Genomic DNA, 17591 nt, shown 5'->3' with positions numbered 1-17591 from the left:
ATAATTTATAGACCTCAGCCGTTCTCTATTGCATAATGATACTGTTTATGGATAAGTGTTAAGCAGAGGAAAAAGTAATCCCCTAGGTTACACTGCTGATAACCTGAGGTTGTTCTGCTCTTACAGGTACTGATAATTTTACTCTGCTATCAGAGTACAGTAAATTCACGAATACAAGCCGCACGGAGTATAAGCCGCACTGCAGGTGTGTTGGCAACATTGTTGTCTTTGTTAATAAATAAGCCGCACCCACAATATTAGCCGCACTTTAGTTTGCGGCGAACTTTCACAAAGTCGTCATTTAGCAACACAGTCGCGGATTGCCGGGGCTTACGGCTTACTGCTGACCTCGGAAACATTGTTTCCAAGTGAAAAAAGACACAGACAATAGCTGCGGCACCGTTCCCTGCAAGTTTTATTTACAAGCCGAAAAAGACACGAACAATAGTGTGGTCATTTTGCGAGCATTCCCAGCAGATCCGCGTTGCCTTTAAACAGCCGCTGAGCCGCGCGGGCGGGCAGCCGAGCACCGAGCGGAGCCACATCTCCGCACCGGCACAGCCACCCCGCTCAGCCCTGCGGGCGAGTGGCCGAGGTCCGAACTCAGCTCTTTCCCCCCCACGCTCATCGGCGCGAACCCGTCTGTGCTGTGAGCTCAGCGAGCGCCGCCCCGCCCCCTCAGCCCCTCAGCTGAGGTCCCCGAACTCAGCTCTTTCCCCTCCACACTCATCGGCGCGAACCCGCCTGTCCTGTGAGCTCAGTGAGCGCCGCCCCGCACCCGCCCGCTCAGCCGCCCACCCCCTCCTCCGCATGAGCCCAGCAATCCGCGCAGCCGTACAAGGGCGGTCAACCGCGCAGTCGCAGAAAACTGAAAACACTTTAAAAAATACAGAAAAATATCACACTTTTATTAAACTTTTAAACAGTTTCATTTTTCATTCATCAGCCGCTTCATCAGCGGCTTCATCTTCCGTGAAACCGTCGAAGTCTTCGTCCTCCGTATCAGAAACCAGCAGTTGGGCAATGGTGGAATCCAGCGAACGTGAGCCGGTATCGCTCGTACCTTCACCATCAGAGTTATCACTTTCGGTACTCTCGATGGCATTGCTGGTCAGTCCAGGAATGATGTCAGCTTTGGCGAACCCTCGGCTGATAGTTCTGGTAGTTACTTTACCCCACGCATCCAGTATCCACTGGCACACTGTAGCGTAACTTGCCCTGCGCAGCCTCCCGGTGTTGATATAGGAGTGTTCGCCTTCCAACATCCACTCTTCCCACAGAGATCGCACTTTAGCCTTGAAGGAATGAATAATACCTATGTCCAGAGGCTGCAGTTCTTTGGTCAAGCCACCCGGTATTACAGCAAGCTCCGTCTTCTTTATTCTCACGATTTCTTTCACGGTTTCCGTCGTGTGGGCACGCATGGAATCCAAAATTAGCAGTCCCGGTAACTGATTAAAGAACCTATGCAATGTGCCACCGTAAACTTCCATTAGCCAAATCTTCATTGCCTCTTCATCCATCCAGCCTTTTGAATTAACATGAACCTTTATTCCATCTGGAAATCTGTCTTTAGGGAGGTTTTTCTTTTAAAAATTACCATGGGGCATAATTTCTGCCCCGCTAGCGAAATGCCGAGGACGACCGTAAACGACGTCTTTTCATTCCCCGTGGTTCTTACCGGTACTGTCGGTGTTCCGGTGTGCTCCACGGTCCTCGTCAGTGGCATATCGAATGTGAGGGGTACTTCGTCCATGTTAATTATACAATACGGCTGTATACTATTTTCAGAGATCTTGTTTTTGCAGTAACTCCGGAACCTGGCTCCCTTTTCTTTGTAGTCCGCCGGCAACCGCTGACGCACCGTGGTCCGTGTACGGACAGAGAGCTTCTGTTGCTTCATAAAACGAAAGCACCAAGACACTCCTGCTTGAAGTTCTTCTATATGCAATTGATTTGCAATTGCTTTGGCTTGTATCCGAATGGTGACAGTAGATACACTTCGGCCAGCTGCCCTTCGCTCAGAAATCCAGTGATAAAGTCTTTCTTCCAGCTCTGGCCATTGTGCTCTACGGCCATGGAAACTTTTCTTTGTCTTTCTTGCGAGACGAAGTTCATCCTCCTGCTGTCTCCATCTGCGTACCATGCATTCATTAACGTGGAATGCTCTAGCTGCAGGTCTATTCCCATGTTCTTTTGCATAGCTAATCGCTTTCAATTTAAACTCCGCGTCGTACGCTACTCTCTTCTCCGCAGCCATGCCGAGGGAAGAAGTTGCCGAGGGGAGAACGCGCTGAGAAGAGAACACGCTGAGAGCAGAACACGCCAAAAAAGAACGAGGCGCGGGAACTCATCCTGCTAAATACCCCCGGTCCCCCAGTAATGCTGTCATCCACAGGCAGACAATAAGCTGTTCTCTGATTGGTTCATCGTCGGAACACCGGGAAACCATGGATTTCAAACTGTTTTGGCTCGGGACTGGACCGGCATGATACTAGGTAAGGGCAGATATCACTTTTTTGTCCATAAATTAGCCGCACCCGAATACTGGCCGCATTTCCGGGTTTCCACCAAAATTTTAGTCTTCTTGCTGCGGCTTGTATTCGTGAATTTACTGTAAACATTTTTGTGATTTCTAGACAACATTTCCAAAACGTTAGAAGTTACTTAATTTTTGTTCAGAAGTTTTTTACTATTACTTTCCTCTTACAAAAGGATTTCTCTTCACCAAAAGTACTATGAACCAGATGCTCTAAAATGACAAATGAAAACTTTTTCAGAAGCTACAATTGACCACAGCTCCCCCTCAATGAGCTAACTATGAAAATATCTTCGTTTTACCTGTTCCCTGAGTTCCTGGATTACAGCTTCTTTCTTTGCTATGTCTTCCTGTGCACACTGGAGCAATGCATGGTGTTTCTTAGAGGCCTCTGTCAGACTTGTCAGCTGATCAGCAGTATGACGCAATTCTTCACACAGAAGGTCCCTCTATTTTAAGTCGTTGGATGAGTAAAAAAAGAAATGTTAAAGATACCAGTTGCTAACAGCTACAAGCATCTCACTTTTCCTTCTACTATTTCATCATGAATTATAGCAAGAATTAATCTATAAATTTATTTTAGCATGTTTTCCTATCCTTGGTCTTGGTTACAGAACAAAAATGAGAACTTTTCCCCAGTATAATGACAATTAAGATTCTAGTAGAAAATCTTTGGAATTAATTTCTATTTTAAAATTAATACATAGTAGAAAAGATACCATTCTCTAAATAAGAAATGAGAAAAGAATGTATAGATTTTAATCCACACTGAAGTGATTTCAGCTTTTTTAGTGCACTGATACTCCACAGATACCTTTGGATTTATTTTAGGATCTATACTCCCACCCTATCTGATGGGGCATCATACCTAAACCAGATGTGTTAACATGTAAGGAAAAACTTTATTTAGTATTTTAAATGCCACCTCAAATCAGTTCTTCTTGTCCAGTTAAGAAAGCATGAAGAAATTAGTAACTGAAGCATAAAGTACAGGAGAAACACTATGATTTTATCAGAAGCCAGATACATCCAAGGAAAATATTGAAACAGGAACTGGTACTTAAGTTAAAAAAGCCAAAACTCCCAAAGTGATCCATTTGCCAGACAATTCAGCCGTGAGTTTCAGAATGTCACTTTTAGATACAATTATTAATGAACATAGTCTGTTTATTTTAAAACAGATTTCCATTATGTTTAATGCCCTTTGAGCAACGCACTTTATTGGAAGACTTTATTGGTGTTGTGTGATTGGACTAGAAAATCTAATCACAGGTGATCTTGTGGAAATTACATGTAAGGAGGTACTAGTATTTTTGACATGTTCAATGAAATAATGATGACAGTAGTAATAGAAAAGATAGAGCTAAATAAAGATACAATATTAAAAAGTAAATCCACATTTGAATCAAATGTGTGCCCTAGATGTGTTTCCAGCAGGTGGAGCTTTTAGTTAAAATTATGAGTAAAGAAAAAATATTACTGAATACAGTGCAGTGGGGGAAAAGAAACTGTAGAAATATAATATATTCTTCTACCTATTTTAATTTCTCAGCTGCATCATCTAAAGTTGCCATTAAATTCAGTTGATGATTCCTTAGTGGCCTTAACAAAATTAAACTAGGCTCTTAAGCATAGGCTTTTATGAAGTAGCTTATAAAATACTCATGTCAAGTATAGTAATTTCACAATTACAAGCCGCACCATTTTGACTAAAATTTTGCTCCCACCCTGGAAATGCAGCTTACACTCAAGAGCGGCTAATATATGAATAATTTTCTGACATTTACAACCCCGGAAGTGCCAGCCAAGGTGCTGAGCTGAGCACCTGCCAGTAAAAATCAGGATTTCGCGATTGTTACAAATTGGTTACTGTGTTGCGTGGCGGGCGGGGCCAGCTCAGTGCTGGCAGCGTGGTGGCGGGGAGGGAGGCAGGGGAGTTCCCTCCTTCAGGCGGGGGAGAGGTGGGGGGCTCTGTGCTGACATTCCCACAGCTCGGGGAGGAGGCGGGAGCTCCGTGCTGCCATCCCCGCGGCCCGTGGGGTAAGCGGGGGGCTCCTGCCCCTGCCTGCCCTGGCAGGAGCAGGCAGACTCCGCCCCCGCCTGCTGCGGCGGGAGCGCTCCTTCCTCTCCTGCCACCGTGGGTGCTGGCCGGTTCCTTCCCCTCCCGCCGCCGTGGGGCAGCGCTGCGGTGGGCGAGCGAGCCCGGCAGCAGCGGTGGCTGGCCCCGAGCGGCCCCACCGAGCTGGGCCACCTGGCCCTGTCAGCAGCCCTGAGCGGGCCGAGCCTGCACAGCCCGAGCCGAGCCAGTAAACCCCGCCATCCCATGATTCTGTTACTATTTGGCAACTATTTGTTGCACGCGGGTCCTCGCTGTGAACGACAGAGCGGCTTGTAATCAGGTGCGGCTTATTTATGGACATAGAATGAAATGTTTGCCAACACCCAGAGATGTGGCTTATAATTGTGAAATTACTGTAATGTGATAATTTAACAGAATTTGTTAGGTATCTCATGAAAAATTCTTTTAAGAACAGCTTAACTAGCTATAGTTTGAACTAAAATGAGGATAAGTTTTACGTGAGCATTTTAAGCAAAACTACATCCACTTGGTCTGGTTGAACAAATAATCATAACACACCAACATTAATGTTTTTACCTCAATGTTATCAGCTATTTCTCTTCCTTCCAAGGCTTCCTTCAGTTCTTCAATCTTCTTTTCCTGATCTTCTATGATTCCCTTGCTTTCTTCTTTTGCAGCCAGAACAATATTATACTTGTACTACAAAAAGCATTCAATGAAATTTCAAATATTTTAAGAAAAACATGTTATCAGTTAAAGCTGGCAAACAGAAGACAAATAAATGTACAAATCTTATGATGACAACTACATTCAGAAATTAGTGTCAATGACTAAAACCAGAATGATATATTTTACTTGCTAAATTATACAAACTATTTGTGGAGACTAGTTTTCAGAATGATACAGAAAGATTACTAACGTGAGTTAGCCAACACAATACATATTACCCACTAAAACCATTATTAAAGAGATAGCCATATTTAGAAATCTGTCTCATCAACATTTTTCTATAGAAACTTTTGAATTCGTAGTTCACCAATAATATATTATGTAAAACATTCTGTTGGTTGCTCTATCAATTTGCTAGACCTATTTTAATAAAGCAGAGGCATCATACTTATTCAGTTATTCCAATACACAGTTTTAGTTCTTTATACACTTGTTTTCAGGTGTAGAATATAGTAATACCAGCAACATAAAAATTCACTCAAAAAATGCATTTACAATTCAGCTTCAATTGCTGAGGTCTTAAATTGCCAGTTCCTGAGCAAATCTAAATGTGGTTGTCAGCTGAGTGGAGTTTACAGGATGTGAATAGGTCCCTTTAGAGACACAGCTTTTTACCTACCACGTGGGAAGGGTTCAGTTTTTGAGACAGCCTTAGGCATAAAATGTTCAGAAGATTTCAACATGTCAAAATAAAGAAGTTTTCTTCTAAAACACTACAGCAAGTTAAACTGTTTGAGACCCATGATAAGACATGTCATTGCCTCCCATTTCTAAAGAACAATACCATGTCCTTCAAAATGACAGAACATACATTTATATCGTTGAGCTCTCTTGCCAGCCCATCTATGGACTCGGTTTTATGATTAATTGAAGACCTCAGCTCCTGGATCTGTCTCATCAAGTCAGTTATAACTTCCTGCAACATAAAAAAAAATCCTGATAAAATCCATATAAAATCCATATAATGTATTACTGGGCTTTTTTTGGTATACAGTTTATCAATCCCAAACTTCAATCAATCAGGTGAAAATGCATCCTCAAACTGCACATGTAAAGATTAAACAAAATTTGTTGCTAAATCATTGGATTTTGTTCTAAGCACTTAAAGAACTAAATAACCTGCAGCGTTCATTATAAGAGAAGATGGGCCTGCTGATTTAGTCTTACTTGGGCTGCAATGGATTACTAACGGAGAACAGAACTACTATAATTTAAGGGTACATTTGTTTGTAATGGAAAAAGGCACATTCAAGAAACACCACTGCACTGACAATACCAGGTGATTCTGACCTTATGCGTGTTAGATTTTTGGGTTTATATTGGAAAAAGAGGTACTATTGCACCACACCAGGTAGTAAATGCACTGTGTGATTTCTTATCCTGTATTACAGACAGCATGTATGCTTGCACCAAGAGATCTCAGGCTACTTAAGCTTTCATACTGCAACAGTCTTTATGTTAAGAAGTGCTTTGATTTTATTAATAAAGATAATGTGACACAGTCACATTCTTGTAACACCTTTCTTACCTTTTCCATCTGCCCATTACAACAGAGCCCTGACTGGAAGGCTCTATTAATCATGTGGGGAATTATGCATTATTTAGGCATTGAATGTTTTGTCCAATAGACAGCTTTACCTTCCTGTTTTTTGTTTTACCTTCACTTGTCTATTCTCTGAATACATACCAGTTTTCTACCTCCCTGTAAACTCCATGCTAGGAAAAGGTAGGATTTATTTTACCTGGCTATATAGCCAGGATTGCCTAAAAGCACAAAATTACTAAGCAGTACAGGAAAGCTCTGGTTTTAACTCTCTGTTACATAGAGAACTAGAACACAGTAATCCACAAGGTTGTATCAATATCAGATACCTTATCTGTATCGTTTGTCTTCTTCAAAGAAGCAATAGTCTCTTCAGCAGCAGCCAGCTCTTGTTCCAACATCCTCAGTTTTGCTTCCTAGAGGAAACCATATTTGTGAAGGAGCATCTTCACTACCTTTGGTGTGTTTTATACAGCACCAAGTCATGAAAAAAAGCCAAAGGAAGTTGTTAACCTTACCTAAAAAATTAACCAGTAGCTTAACAAAACAATATGTAGCCTGAGTACTCTACATTTATTTTGCTGGTAATCAACCTAACAGTCAGAACACCAATAAAATTATTAATGCCCAAGAAAAGTCATGAACACACAATTCACATATTCAAATCTGCTGTTGTACCTGCTGCTCACACCGTGTCACCATTTCTGAAAACGGTTTCTCCACCTCTGCTTTTTCAAGTACTTTCAAGAGTTCCCTGGTGAATAAAAACATGTTTTCATTATGTTTCTTGCTAAAAATGTAATAGAACTTTAGCAAGAAAAAACGTGATATTAATTTATTCTATTAGCACTTAATTTTTTAAGAGTTCTTCAGTTATCACATTCTCAGTGCTATACAAAGGACTACTACTTTAGTTACACTTACCCTACTATCAGTGTCAGAATTTTACCTCTGGCATGAAATCCGTACAATGAAACTACAGCAATTTCACGTGTATAAGGTGCACCCTTTTGACTAAAATTTTGGTCCGAACCTGGAAGTGTGCCTTATACCCTGGAGCGCCTTATATACGGGCAAAGTTCAGAAATTTGCCAACCTGGAAGGGTGAGCCCGCAGCAGCGCCAAGCCAAACCCACCCGGCCCTGAGCGGCAGCGCCAAGCTGGGCTACCCAGCCCTGGCAGCAGCCCCAAGCGGGGCCGAGCCAGTAAACCCCGCAACCGTGTGATTCCGTTACTAATTCATTACTTGTTGCACACAGATCCTCGCTGCAAAAAAACAAGTGCACCTTATAGTCCGGTGCGCCTTATATATGGACAAAGTTCAGAAATTTGCCAACACCTGGAAGTGCACCTTATAGTTGTGAAATTACTGTACTTTGAATTAAAATGAATTGCTGTTCTGATTTGGATCAAATTAAAAAAAATCTGGAGAAAAACACCTCTACAAAATGGGATCCCCATCTGAATACAACATATAGCACCAATGAGGTCAGATGAAAATAAACTGCACTGCTAATTAAAACTTACTTTGAATTGTTTTCTTTGTCTTCTTGTAATTGCAATGTTAGTTTTTCATTATGTTCTTTTTCTGTTTTCAAAAGCTCCAAAAGGTTCTAGAATATCAAAATATGTTTGCTATAAGAAGTTACAATATAAGGTCTCTAGAGCAATCCAAAACAAAATAAAAATCTAAACAAATCCTTAAGATGACTGGAAAAAAACCAACCACCCCACAACACCTTAATTGGAAATGGGAAGATCTTTAGTTCGTTCTGAAGACTTTTAAAAGTAAACTCCTATTTATATTCAGTAATCAGATCTTTTCACCTGCCATTAATAATAATTTCATATAGCTATGATGGTCCTCAATGTCCAAGGTTGTGAAAGGAAAAATTAAAATTTTCAATTGTAGATTCATTTGGGGCATTTTAAAATTCTATATTTGTTCAAAATACTGAAATACACAGAATTTAAACCAACAATATTCCATCTGTCAGCATTCTCTTAAACACTAATAAGGAAAATTTATATCAAACTTCCTGAGCAGGCACTGTGCACCCTGCGGAAACAGAGACAAAATTATTTCAAAAGCATTTGAGCAACCTTGCTGCTGTTTTGCAGTCACTGCAGTCTGACAGGCTTTCAAGACAGCATCAACTAAATTGCAGGACAGTGATCCATCACAAGCCATAGATCATTATAACAAGATCACATCTTCTATGAAAATTCTTAAGAAACTGCTTTTTAAAGATAAAATAATTAGGTTAGTCTTGGCTAGCCCTGAGATAAAAGGTTCTCAACATTTCAGGATTCTTTTCCAAAGAAGTTTCTTATTCCTTTACTAATTAATCCATCTCCCTCAATATTTCCAGAGGAATTTCTTCAGCCTAAAAACTTAAAATAATTTCACGTGTACAAGGCACACCCTTTAGACTAAATTTTTGGTCCAAACCCAGAAGTGCGCCTCATACCCTGGCACGCCTTATATATGGACAAAGTTCGGAAACTTGCCAGCCTGGAAGTGCGAGGCATGACGGGCACAGGGACCAAGCCGTGAGGCAAGCCGCACCAGCCAGCACCGGGCAGGAGTGCCGGGGCCCACGGCACAGGGAGGGCGTCTGGGGCTGCATTTAAAGGTTACGCCAATCTGTGTAAAGTGTTTGAAAATTGAACACCTGCCAGTAAATCACGTGATTTTGCGATTCCATTACTAATTCATTACTTTGTTGCGCGCGGATCCTCACTGGAAAAAAAAAAAGTGCGCCTTATACTCCAGCACACCTTATATATGGACAAAGATTGGAAATTTGCTGACACCCGGAAGTGTGCCTTATACTCATGAAATTACTGTACTATTCACAATGCTATTGGATATTTCTGATAGCCTATGGTTGCAAAAATCTTGCATTAAGTTAAGTTAGGAAAAAGAATTTGGATACATCTTCTAAATGAAGTCACCAAGAAACCTATTACTAGTGTGGAATGTTGTCAGTGGTACAATAATAGGAATTAAGCAATCTGGATTCTGTATAATCAAGTAATTTAGAATCCTTGAGTGTCTTACACAAAGTTGAGTTTTCATTGCTTCTGCTTCTTGCTTTTTGTCCTCAAGTTGTTGCTTCAGTCGGTCCTTCTCAAATTTAGCTACCTCCTGAAAATGGTCATAGTCATCTTGCAGGCTTGCCTTTTCTTCAAGAATCTTTTCATGTTCTAGCCTTCATAAAAAAACCCAGATCAAATAGATTAGTGAGGGTTTATGTCCTTATAAAAGTATTCCAATCAACTGTATTTTAAAATAGTCGCATAATATACAAAAAGAAAGAATACTCTCCAAACAGTATTTCTGCTAATGCAGAATGCACCAATACAACTACAGCATTTAATTTTAGTTCTAGTTGTACAATGCCTCACTCAAAAAATCACAGTAATTTCACGAATACAAGCCGCACCGTTTTGACTAAAATTTTGCTCCCACACCGGAAATGCAGCTTACACTCAGGAGCGGCTAATATGTGAATAATTTTCTGACATGTCCAACCCCAGAAGTGGAAACCGAGGTTCCAAGTTGAGCACCTGGCAGTAAAACCCGGCATTGTGCAATTGTTACAAATTGGTTACTCTGTTGCGCCGCAGGTGGAGCTGGCTCCCTGCAGGCAGCACGGGCCGGGGAGAGGCAGGAGAGCTCCCTCCTTCAGGCAGCACAGCCCGGGTGAGAGATGGGGGCCCCATGCTGCCATCCCCGCAGCCCAGAGGGAACGCGGGGAGCTCTGTGCTGCCATCCCCGCGGCTCGGGGGGAGGTGGGGGGTCTCCCATCCCCGCCTGCCGCTGCTGCGGGAGTGGGGGGGTTCCTTCCCCTCCTGCCACCGCAGGAGCGGGGGGGGGCTCCTTCCCCTCCTGCCGCCATGGGTGCCGGCGGGCTCCATCCCCGCCTGCCGCCACCACTGCGGGTGCCGGCGGGCTCTGTCCCTGCCTGCCGCCACCTCTGTGGTGCCGGCGGGCTCCATTTCTGCTTGTTGCCGCGGCAGCGGCGCAGCGCTGGACTGGGATGAGCGAGCCCAGCAGCGGTGGCGGCCGGCTGGGCCACCTGGCCCTGTCAGCAGCCCCGAGCAGGCCGAGCCCTCACAGCCTGAGCTGAGCCGGTAAACCCTGCCATGCCGCGATTCTGTTACTATTTGGCAACTTTGTTGCACGCGGGTCCTCGCTGCGAATGACAGAGCAGCTTATAATTGGGTGCAGCTTGTGTACGGACAAAGAACGAAATGTTTGCCGACACCCAGAGATGCGGCTTCTAGTCAGTGCGGCTTGTAATCGTGAAATTACTGTACTTCAGTTAAGATATAACCTGCAATAATGCAGAATACAGTTTAAGTTTTCTGGGAACAAAAATCAAACCAAAAACAAATCCAAAGCATAACAAAACAAACTAAACAAAACAGCAACAAAATCCAACATAACTATATCACGTTAGTACAGTAAATTCACGAATACAAGCCGCACTGAGTATAAGCCGCATCACCGGGTGTTGGCAAACATTTTGTTTTTTGTCCATAAATAAGCCACACCTGAGTATAAGCTGCTCTGTCGTTCGCAGTGAGGACCCGCGTGCAACAAAGTTGCCAAATAGTAACCCAACCGCAGCAGGGCGGGGTTTACTGGCTCGGCTCGGGCCATGAGGGGTTGGGGCTGCCAACAGGGCTGGGCGGCCCAGCTCGGCGCTGCCACTCGGAGCCGGCCGCCGCTGCCACTGGGCTTGATCACCCTGGCCCGGCGCTGCCCCGCAGCGGCAGGGGGGGCACAGAGCCTGCCGGCACCTGCGGCGTCGATGGGAGGCAGGGATGTAGCCTGCCTGCTCCTGCGGCGGTGGCACGCGGGGACGGGAACCCCCCGAGCCGCGGGGCCAAGCAGGAGAGAGCCCCTGCTTCCCCCGAGCCACGGGGCCAATCAGGAGAGAGCACCTGCTTCCCCCGAGCTGCAGGGCTAAGCAGGAGAGAGCTGCCCCTGCTTCCCCCGAGCCGTGGGGCCAAGCAGGAGAGAGCTGCCCGGCCTTCCCCCGAGACGCGGGGCCAAGCAGGAGAGAGCCCCTGCTTCCCCCGAGCTGCAGCTCTAAGCAGGAGAGAGCTGCCCCGCCTTCCCCACCCCCTGTGCTGCTTGCACAGAGCAGCTCCACCCGCCACGCAACAGAGTAACCAATTTATAACAACCGCGTAAATGTCGGGTTTTACTGGCGGGAGCTCGACTTTGCAGTTTGCACTGACTTGGTTTGCACTCCCGGGGTTGAAAATGTCAGAAAATTATTCACATATTGGCCGCTCCTGAGTATTAGCTGGATTTCCAGTATGGGAGCAAAATTTTGGTCAAAATAGTGCGGCTTGTGTTTGTGAAATTACTGTAATTAAAAAACCATACTGATTATCATCTCCTGAAAATAACGGCAATTATTCCAGACAATGTGGTGAGCTTTTCTGGCTTTGATACTTCTGTTATTTTTCACAATTTCTTTCTGCTTGTATTTTTAGAGCAGCATCATTATGTCACCTGCTTCATGTGACCAGACTGACAAACTGTCCACTTAACTTTTGGAGAGCAGCAAGTTTATAGATATATCCTATTTAATGAGAAAATTATACAGGAAAGCAAAATTAAGGCAGGCACATTTTGTTTCCTTTCTAATAATTCTACAATAATGCCTGAAATAGGCATGAAATAACTGAGCAAAAACATACAAATCAAACAACCCAAACAAACATCCTCCCCAACAAACAAGCAAAGGACAAACACAAAACAAAAACTTCCAAGAAAGCATTTAAAGGGTAAGTTCACATAGAGGACAGGATGACTTAAATCACTTGATGCACCCCGAAGGGATGACAAGGTATTGTACCAAACTGTCAACATACCTGACATTGTCCAGCTGGAACTGTACATCCATATGTCTATCAGAAAGCTGATTTATTTCTTTCTCTTGTTTTTCCCTAAAGGCATTATATTCCAGTTTTACAGCAGACAGCTCTTTGTCGGCAGACTGCAGGACAATGCGCAAATCATGGACTTCGCTTTTTAATACTGTCAAAAAAAATCCAAAATAATTTACATGTTATTTGGAAAACAGTGCTAGATACAGGACACAATGCAGGGAAAATCTCACAAATCTCTACACGTTTTCAGTGGAATTAATCTTGAAAGTCATACACAAAAAAGCTTTGTGAATGAAAAAAGTCAACGAAACGCAAACTTTAAGAAATAAAGATGAATCAAAAACATTCCAGACAATATCACTGTAACTTCTGTAGACAAGAGAGGTTTTACCATTTTTATTTAATACTGTCCTTTTAAATACTGTATCTTGGACCTCCTTCACATTCAGAGTAGACAGAGAACCATTTTGAATATTGTATACTGTGCAAGACTAAGCAAAGATGATCTGCAAGTATTAAAGATTGCTCTATTTAAAAAAAAAAGAAAAATCAAACCAGTATGTCCAACAACCCAAATGGTTACTCAGCACGTGCTATTGATTTAAAACAGTAAGACACCTCAAAACTTTTTATGAAATTTTAGTATTACAAAGACTTACAATCAGCATTGTTTTGACTTTCTTGAAGCTGCTTTTCAAGTGATTTCGTGTGTTCAAGGAGTTGCTGGCGTTTTTTACTCCAGTCGTTCCTTTCCGATGAAAGAAGCTTGACAAAAAAAACCCACAAAGAGTAAAATTTCTTAAATAAAAGGAAGTGTAGGAGCGGGTAAGTCACACACTAACAGTAATGTAATGATGGATTAAAGCATTTAATCTTATTATACATACATTTTTCTTTAAATTCAGTATTTGGTGACTCTGAAATCCCTCAAAGTCCAAGAAAAAAAGTAATTTATATAACTGAAGATATTACCTTATCTAAAAAGTTCATTTAAAAGGAACCCACAGATTAGGAGCTGATATTGCAGATATCAGAAGTGAGACTTATCTGGAAAGAATACAGGCCTTATTTCCTTTTCTATGATAAATCAACCCTAGCAATTAGGCATGACTTCTAAATATTTGATAGGTAGTTCCAACCAAGATGAATATTTACAGCATTCCAAAGTTTCTTGTTACTACAGTTGTTTTCCAGAAATAATGAAGTTGGCCAAACCCAATCACAACAAGCTTATATTTAAGCTCAAGAAGGCTTGGATTCACAAGATTTCAAACAACAAAATCAAACTCAAAATTGCAGTGTTATGTTAAATGAACCTTCTCTGTTTATTCCAGCTCCAGGGGGGTTGGATTAGATGAACTTTAAACCAAACCAAACTACTCCATGATTTTAAATTCCTGTCTTCCTTCATAGTCCTGAGTTATGATGCAATGTAAACCTGTCAAAATGCAAGTAACATTGCAAGACCTCACCAGACAACACAGTAGTATGACTCTATGATAGTTATATGAGCCCTCTATTACATTGTTATCTCACCTCCTGTATTTGTGCAGAGTGATGCTCCAGTTTATTAATATGTTGCTGGAGTCTTATATTCTTGCTTTCCTCTTCATCCAGCTTTGTCTGCATTGTGCTCAGTTGCTCCTGTGACACAACAGAGACTCAAAATTAGAGTACCCATCTTGCACTTCTTTCACATGCCATATGGCATACTGTGCATATTAAATATAAAAAGCCAACAAGTTTCTATTTTTATGAACTGAACCAACAGAAAACAGAACACTCAAAAATAAACTGGTATCCTAACTATCTGATTTCTCCTATTTCTAACTTAACTGCCAAAACACAAGAAAATCCATCAGTGACTACAAGTGACTACACATGTTTATCTTGGAAAAATAAAGTTTTAAAAAGAAATAATTCAAAGCATATACTAGTTAAACTCCTTAAAGGATCTCTGCAGCTCTGTACTGTAGTAAGTATCAAAGAGGGGTTTTGGCTGTTGTGTCAGGATTTTACATGCACTGAAGTTAGTTCTAGGTTCTAGAGAGTAGTTCAGATAAATTTGTAGTGCTCTTCTATGTGACAAAAGACCTTCTCTGCCCACTAGAAAACATAAAAGATAATGTATAATGGCGGATAAGCATTATTCGGCTTGTTTCTTCCAATAATGCAGTATTTGAAGGCTTCTTGAAATAATGTAGTATTATATATTATGCTTGTGTATTGGTCCAAATGTAGCTGCCAACTTATAAAAAGGACTCCTCAGAGACAAGTTATCAGGTCTAAATAGAAAAAAGTATGAACATCCTGCAATAAACTACTTATGATATTCAACCCTCAGCTCACTCCCAGTAGTTTTGCTGTAATTCAAGTACAATATATAGAAGTTTAGTGTTAAGTACTAATGAGGGGCTTCAGTTTTCCATGCAAATTAAAATGCACTTGGTGCAAGGGAAGTACTTCATGGCAAAGTCTGCTTTATTATGAAGTTGCACATACACTTTACTTTTTATTTAGAATATTCACCTGTGCCACTTTGAGCTCCTCAGCAATGGCTTCACATGCTTGCTCACTCATCTCTAGAGGAATTGGCTCTTTAAAAATGTCATCCATCATCTCTTCAGAAGACTGAAAATCTTCAAAATTGTAGTCTGGGCTTATTCGTGGCACAAGGCGAGACCTCAGCTGGTAAGCTTGAGTTGGAGTGGTTATGTTCTGTTACAAAGATTACAAAGCAGTCTTTATTTTAACTGTAAAATAAAATTCAAACTTTGTCTGGTATTGTATTTCTTAATTCTATAAGCAGAATAATGAAATAAAATGCTTGAAGTGGCTAGTTCTGAACTGCTATTACTTCTTCAGATTTGTGGTCTGATGACAATAGCAGTCATTCAGTTAATACTCCAGAACGAAAAGTACCCTATTTGCTTTATCACATATGGAGAACATTCCAGAAAACTAGTTAGGCTAAGGGATCACACAAATGACAGTCTGTACTCTTGTACAACTCAGGAGTAATATGTGTGGCCTTAAATAAACTTATTCTCATACCTTAAGACTTTCTCTATGTAGCTTATGTAGCTGAGCGACTTCTTGGCGCTTGTGCGCTTTGGTTGCCTCCAGAATGTTTTCAAGATGCTGGTTTGCTTTCTGAAGGGATTGAAGTTCTGATTCCAGTTCCATCTGTTTTTTCCTGTTTAGGAATAATTTTGCTACTTTTAAAACTACTCCATGAGTACACCTTCTATCAGTAAGGATACACTGCAGTATTGCCAATGAGGAAACACCCAAATGCATTATTTTGAGAAGCCACCACTACTGTATGAAAAAGTTAAAATAATGTATAAAAAGCTAAAAAGCTAAGCAGCTTATTTGTGCCTGCATAATGAAGCAAGCAGATGAATAACTAAACATGTTAGGAAAAAAAATAATCCATTACATGGTAAGAAATAAGCTGAGAGTTCTGTAGTTCCTTTTATGAGAAGGTGATATCGCTCATACCAACATGGTTTTAAGCTTAAATGTTATCCAGTTATATGAGAAGTATGAACTGGAGCTTGGTAGGATTAAAGAAAATCCTTTAAAGACTTTTTTGGAAAGTACTGCTCTATTAAGATTATTTTGCCCTCTAAGGGTACTTTAACTGAAATCCAACAGTTGAGCAGAAATTTAGAAATAATTTTCACTAGGTATTTTGCAGAGTTACACACTGTTACTGTGATAGTTGCCATTACTGTCATAATGGTAAAGTCAAAATAGTTTCCATTTGTCCATAGATTTTTATCTCTTGGCAGTTTAACGCAATCATTTTCCCCTCACACTCTTGGCATTTCCAGTAAAACTTAGGGAACAGAGTAGAACCTTAGTTGTGACTGCAATTGGACAGCAGAAAAAGTAGCATATGTTGTTTTTGTGAAATTGCTATCTTACTCTATTCAGTTGTAGCGTATAGTTACGCCTGTATGTGAAATTTCAGTTACTCTGAAACTGGAAACAAGTCCAAATTTAGTGAAATTTAGTGACTTGAGAGGCTGAAAAACACATTTCTGTTTGACTGCACTCTAGTAAGAAAATTTTGGTAATTGATAATAAAATGCATACATGCCACCAAGAAAGCAAGACATTCACAAAATATGGACTACATAAAATAGAAATATATTTAATGGACAGAAAAATATAGTAATAAATAGATAAAAATATAAACAGACTACTGTAATTAATGATATGGTACAAGTGATGGATTGCTGAATTGATAACCTCAGTAGATTATAATACTATTATTTATAAAGTTCATAGGAATTGCTCTACAGAAACCTCACAATACAGATTTGTACAAATGCCTAAATAAGCAAAAAGGATATTAAAGGCTACTTTGAAAAAATAGAAGTGGGGAGGCAAAATTGTGCTTGAGAATTACACTCTCATGTCACTGAAATCAACAGAAAGCAACATTGTTAGGTACAATTAAAATAAATTTAGAAAAAAAAAAAAACAACCAGGTCCCTTTTGCCTTCCAGGTTTGCATTACATTTGCTGGAAATGTTATTTCTCTTCTATCTGCAGTTACAAGATCTGAATTTTTCAGAAATGGCATTAATCAAGCAAAGTCATGTATTATTCACATGCATATGAATACTGAAGGTATAGTGAGGCTATTCCCATTATCTTGTGCTGCCCTCCAGAACAATGACAGTAAATTCATTACTACATTAATAAGGGCAAAGTAGACCCTTACCTCATGATTAGATGTCAAAGCAAATGGATACAAATGTATTGACACC

At 41.1% G+C, this 17591-nt stretch overlaps 1 protein-coding gene across 1 annotated transcript in view; it reads right to left on the bottom strand.

Annotated features, from left to right (window-relative positions):
* KIF15 (kinesin family member 15) overlaps nt 1-17591 on the bottom strand; it is a 45461-nt gene that overhangs the window by 8179 nt on the left and 19691 nt on the right. The window contains exons 16-27 of the mRNA XM_033078082.1: nt 15862-16003; nt 15337-15525; nt 14344-14451; nt 13467-13572; nt 12790-12955; nt 9956-10106; nt 8419-8504; nt 7570-7645; nt 7221-7307; nt 6160-6264; nt 5196-5318; nt 2842-2988 (exon numbers count right to left, since the gene is read on the bottom strand). Coding sequence (XP_032933973.1) covers nt 2842-2988; nt 5196-5318; nt 6160-6264; nt 7221-7307; nt 7570-7645; nt 8419-8504; nt 9956-10106; nt 12790-12955; nt 13467-13572; nt 14344-14451; nt 15337-15525; nt 15862-16003 — 1486 coding nt within the window. The remainder of the gene's footprint in view (nt 1-2841; nt 2989-5195; nt 5319-6159; nt 6265-7220; nt 7308-7569; nt 7646-8418; nt 8505-9955; nt 10107-12789; nt 12956-13466; nt 13573-14343; nt 14452-15336; nt 15526-15861; nt 16004-17591) is intronic.

Source organism: Catharus ustulatus, chromosome 1 (genome assembly GCF_009819885.2).
Source record: "Catharus ustulatus isolate bCatUst1 chromosome 1, bCatUst1.pri.v2, whole genome shotgun sequence".
Lineage (NCBI taxonomy): Eukaryota > Metazoa > Chordata > Aves > Passeriformes > Turdidae > Catharus > Catharus ustulatus.
This window is presented reverse-complemented; position numbering and strand designations above follow the sequence as displayed.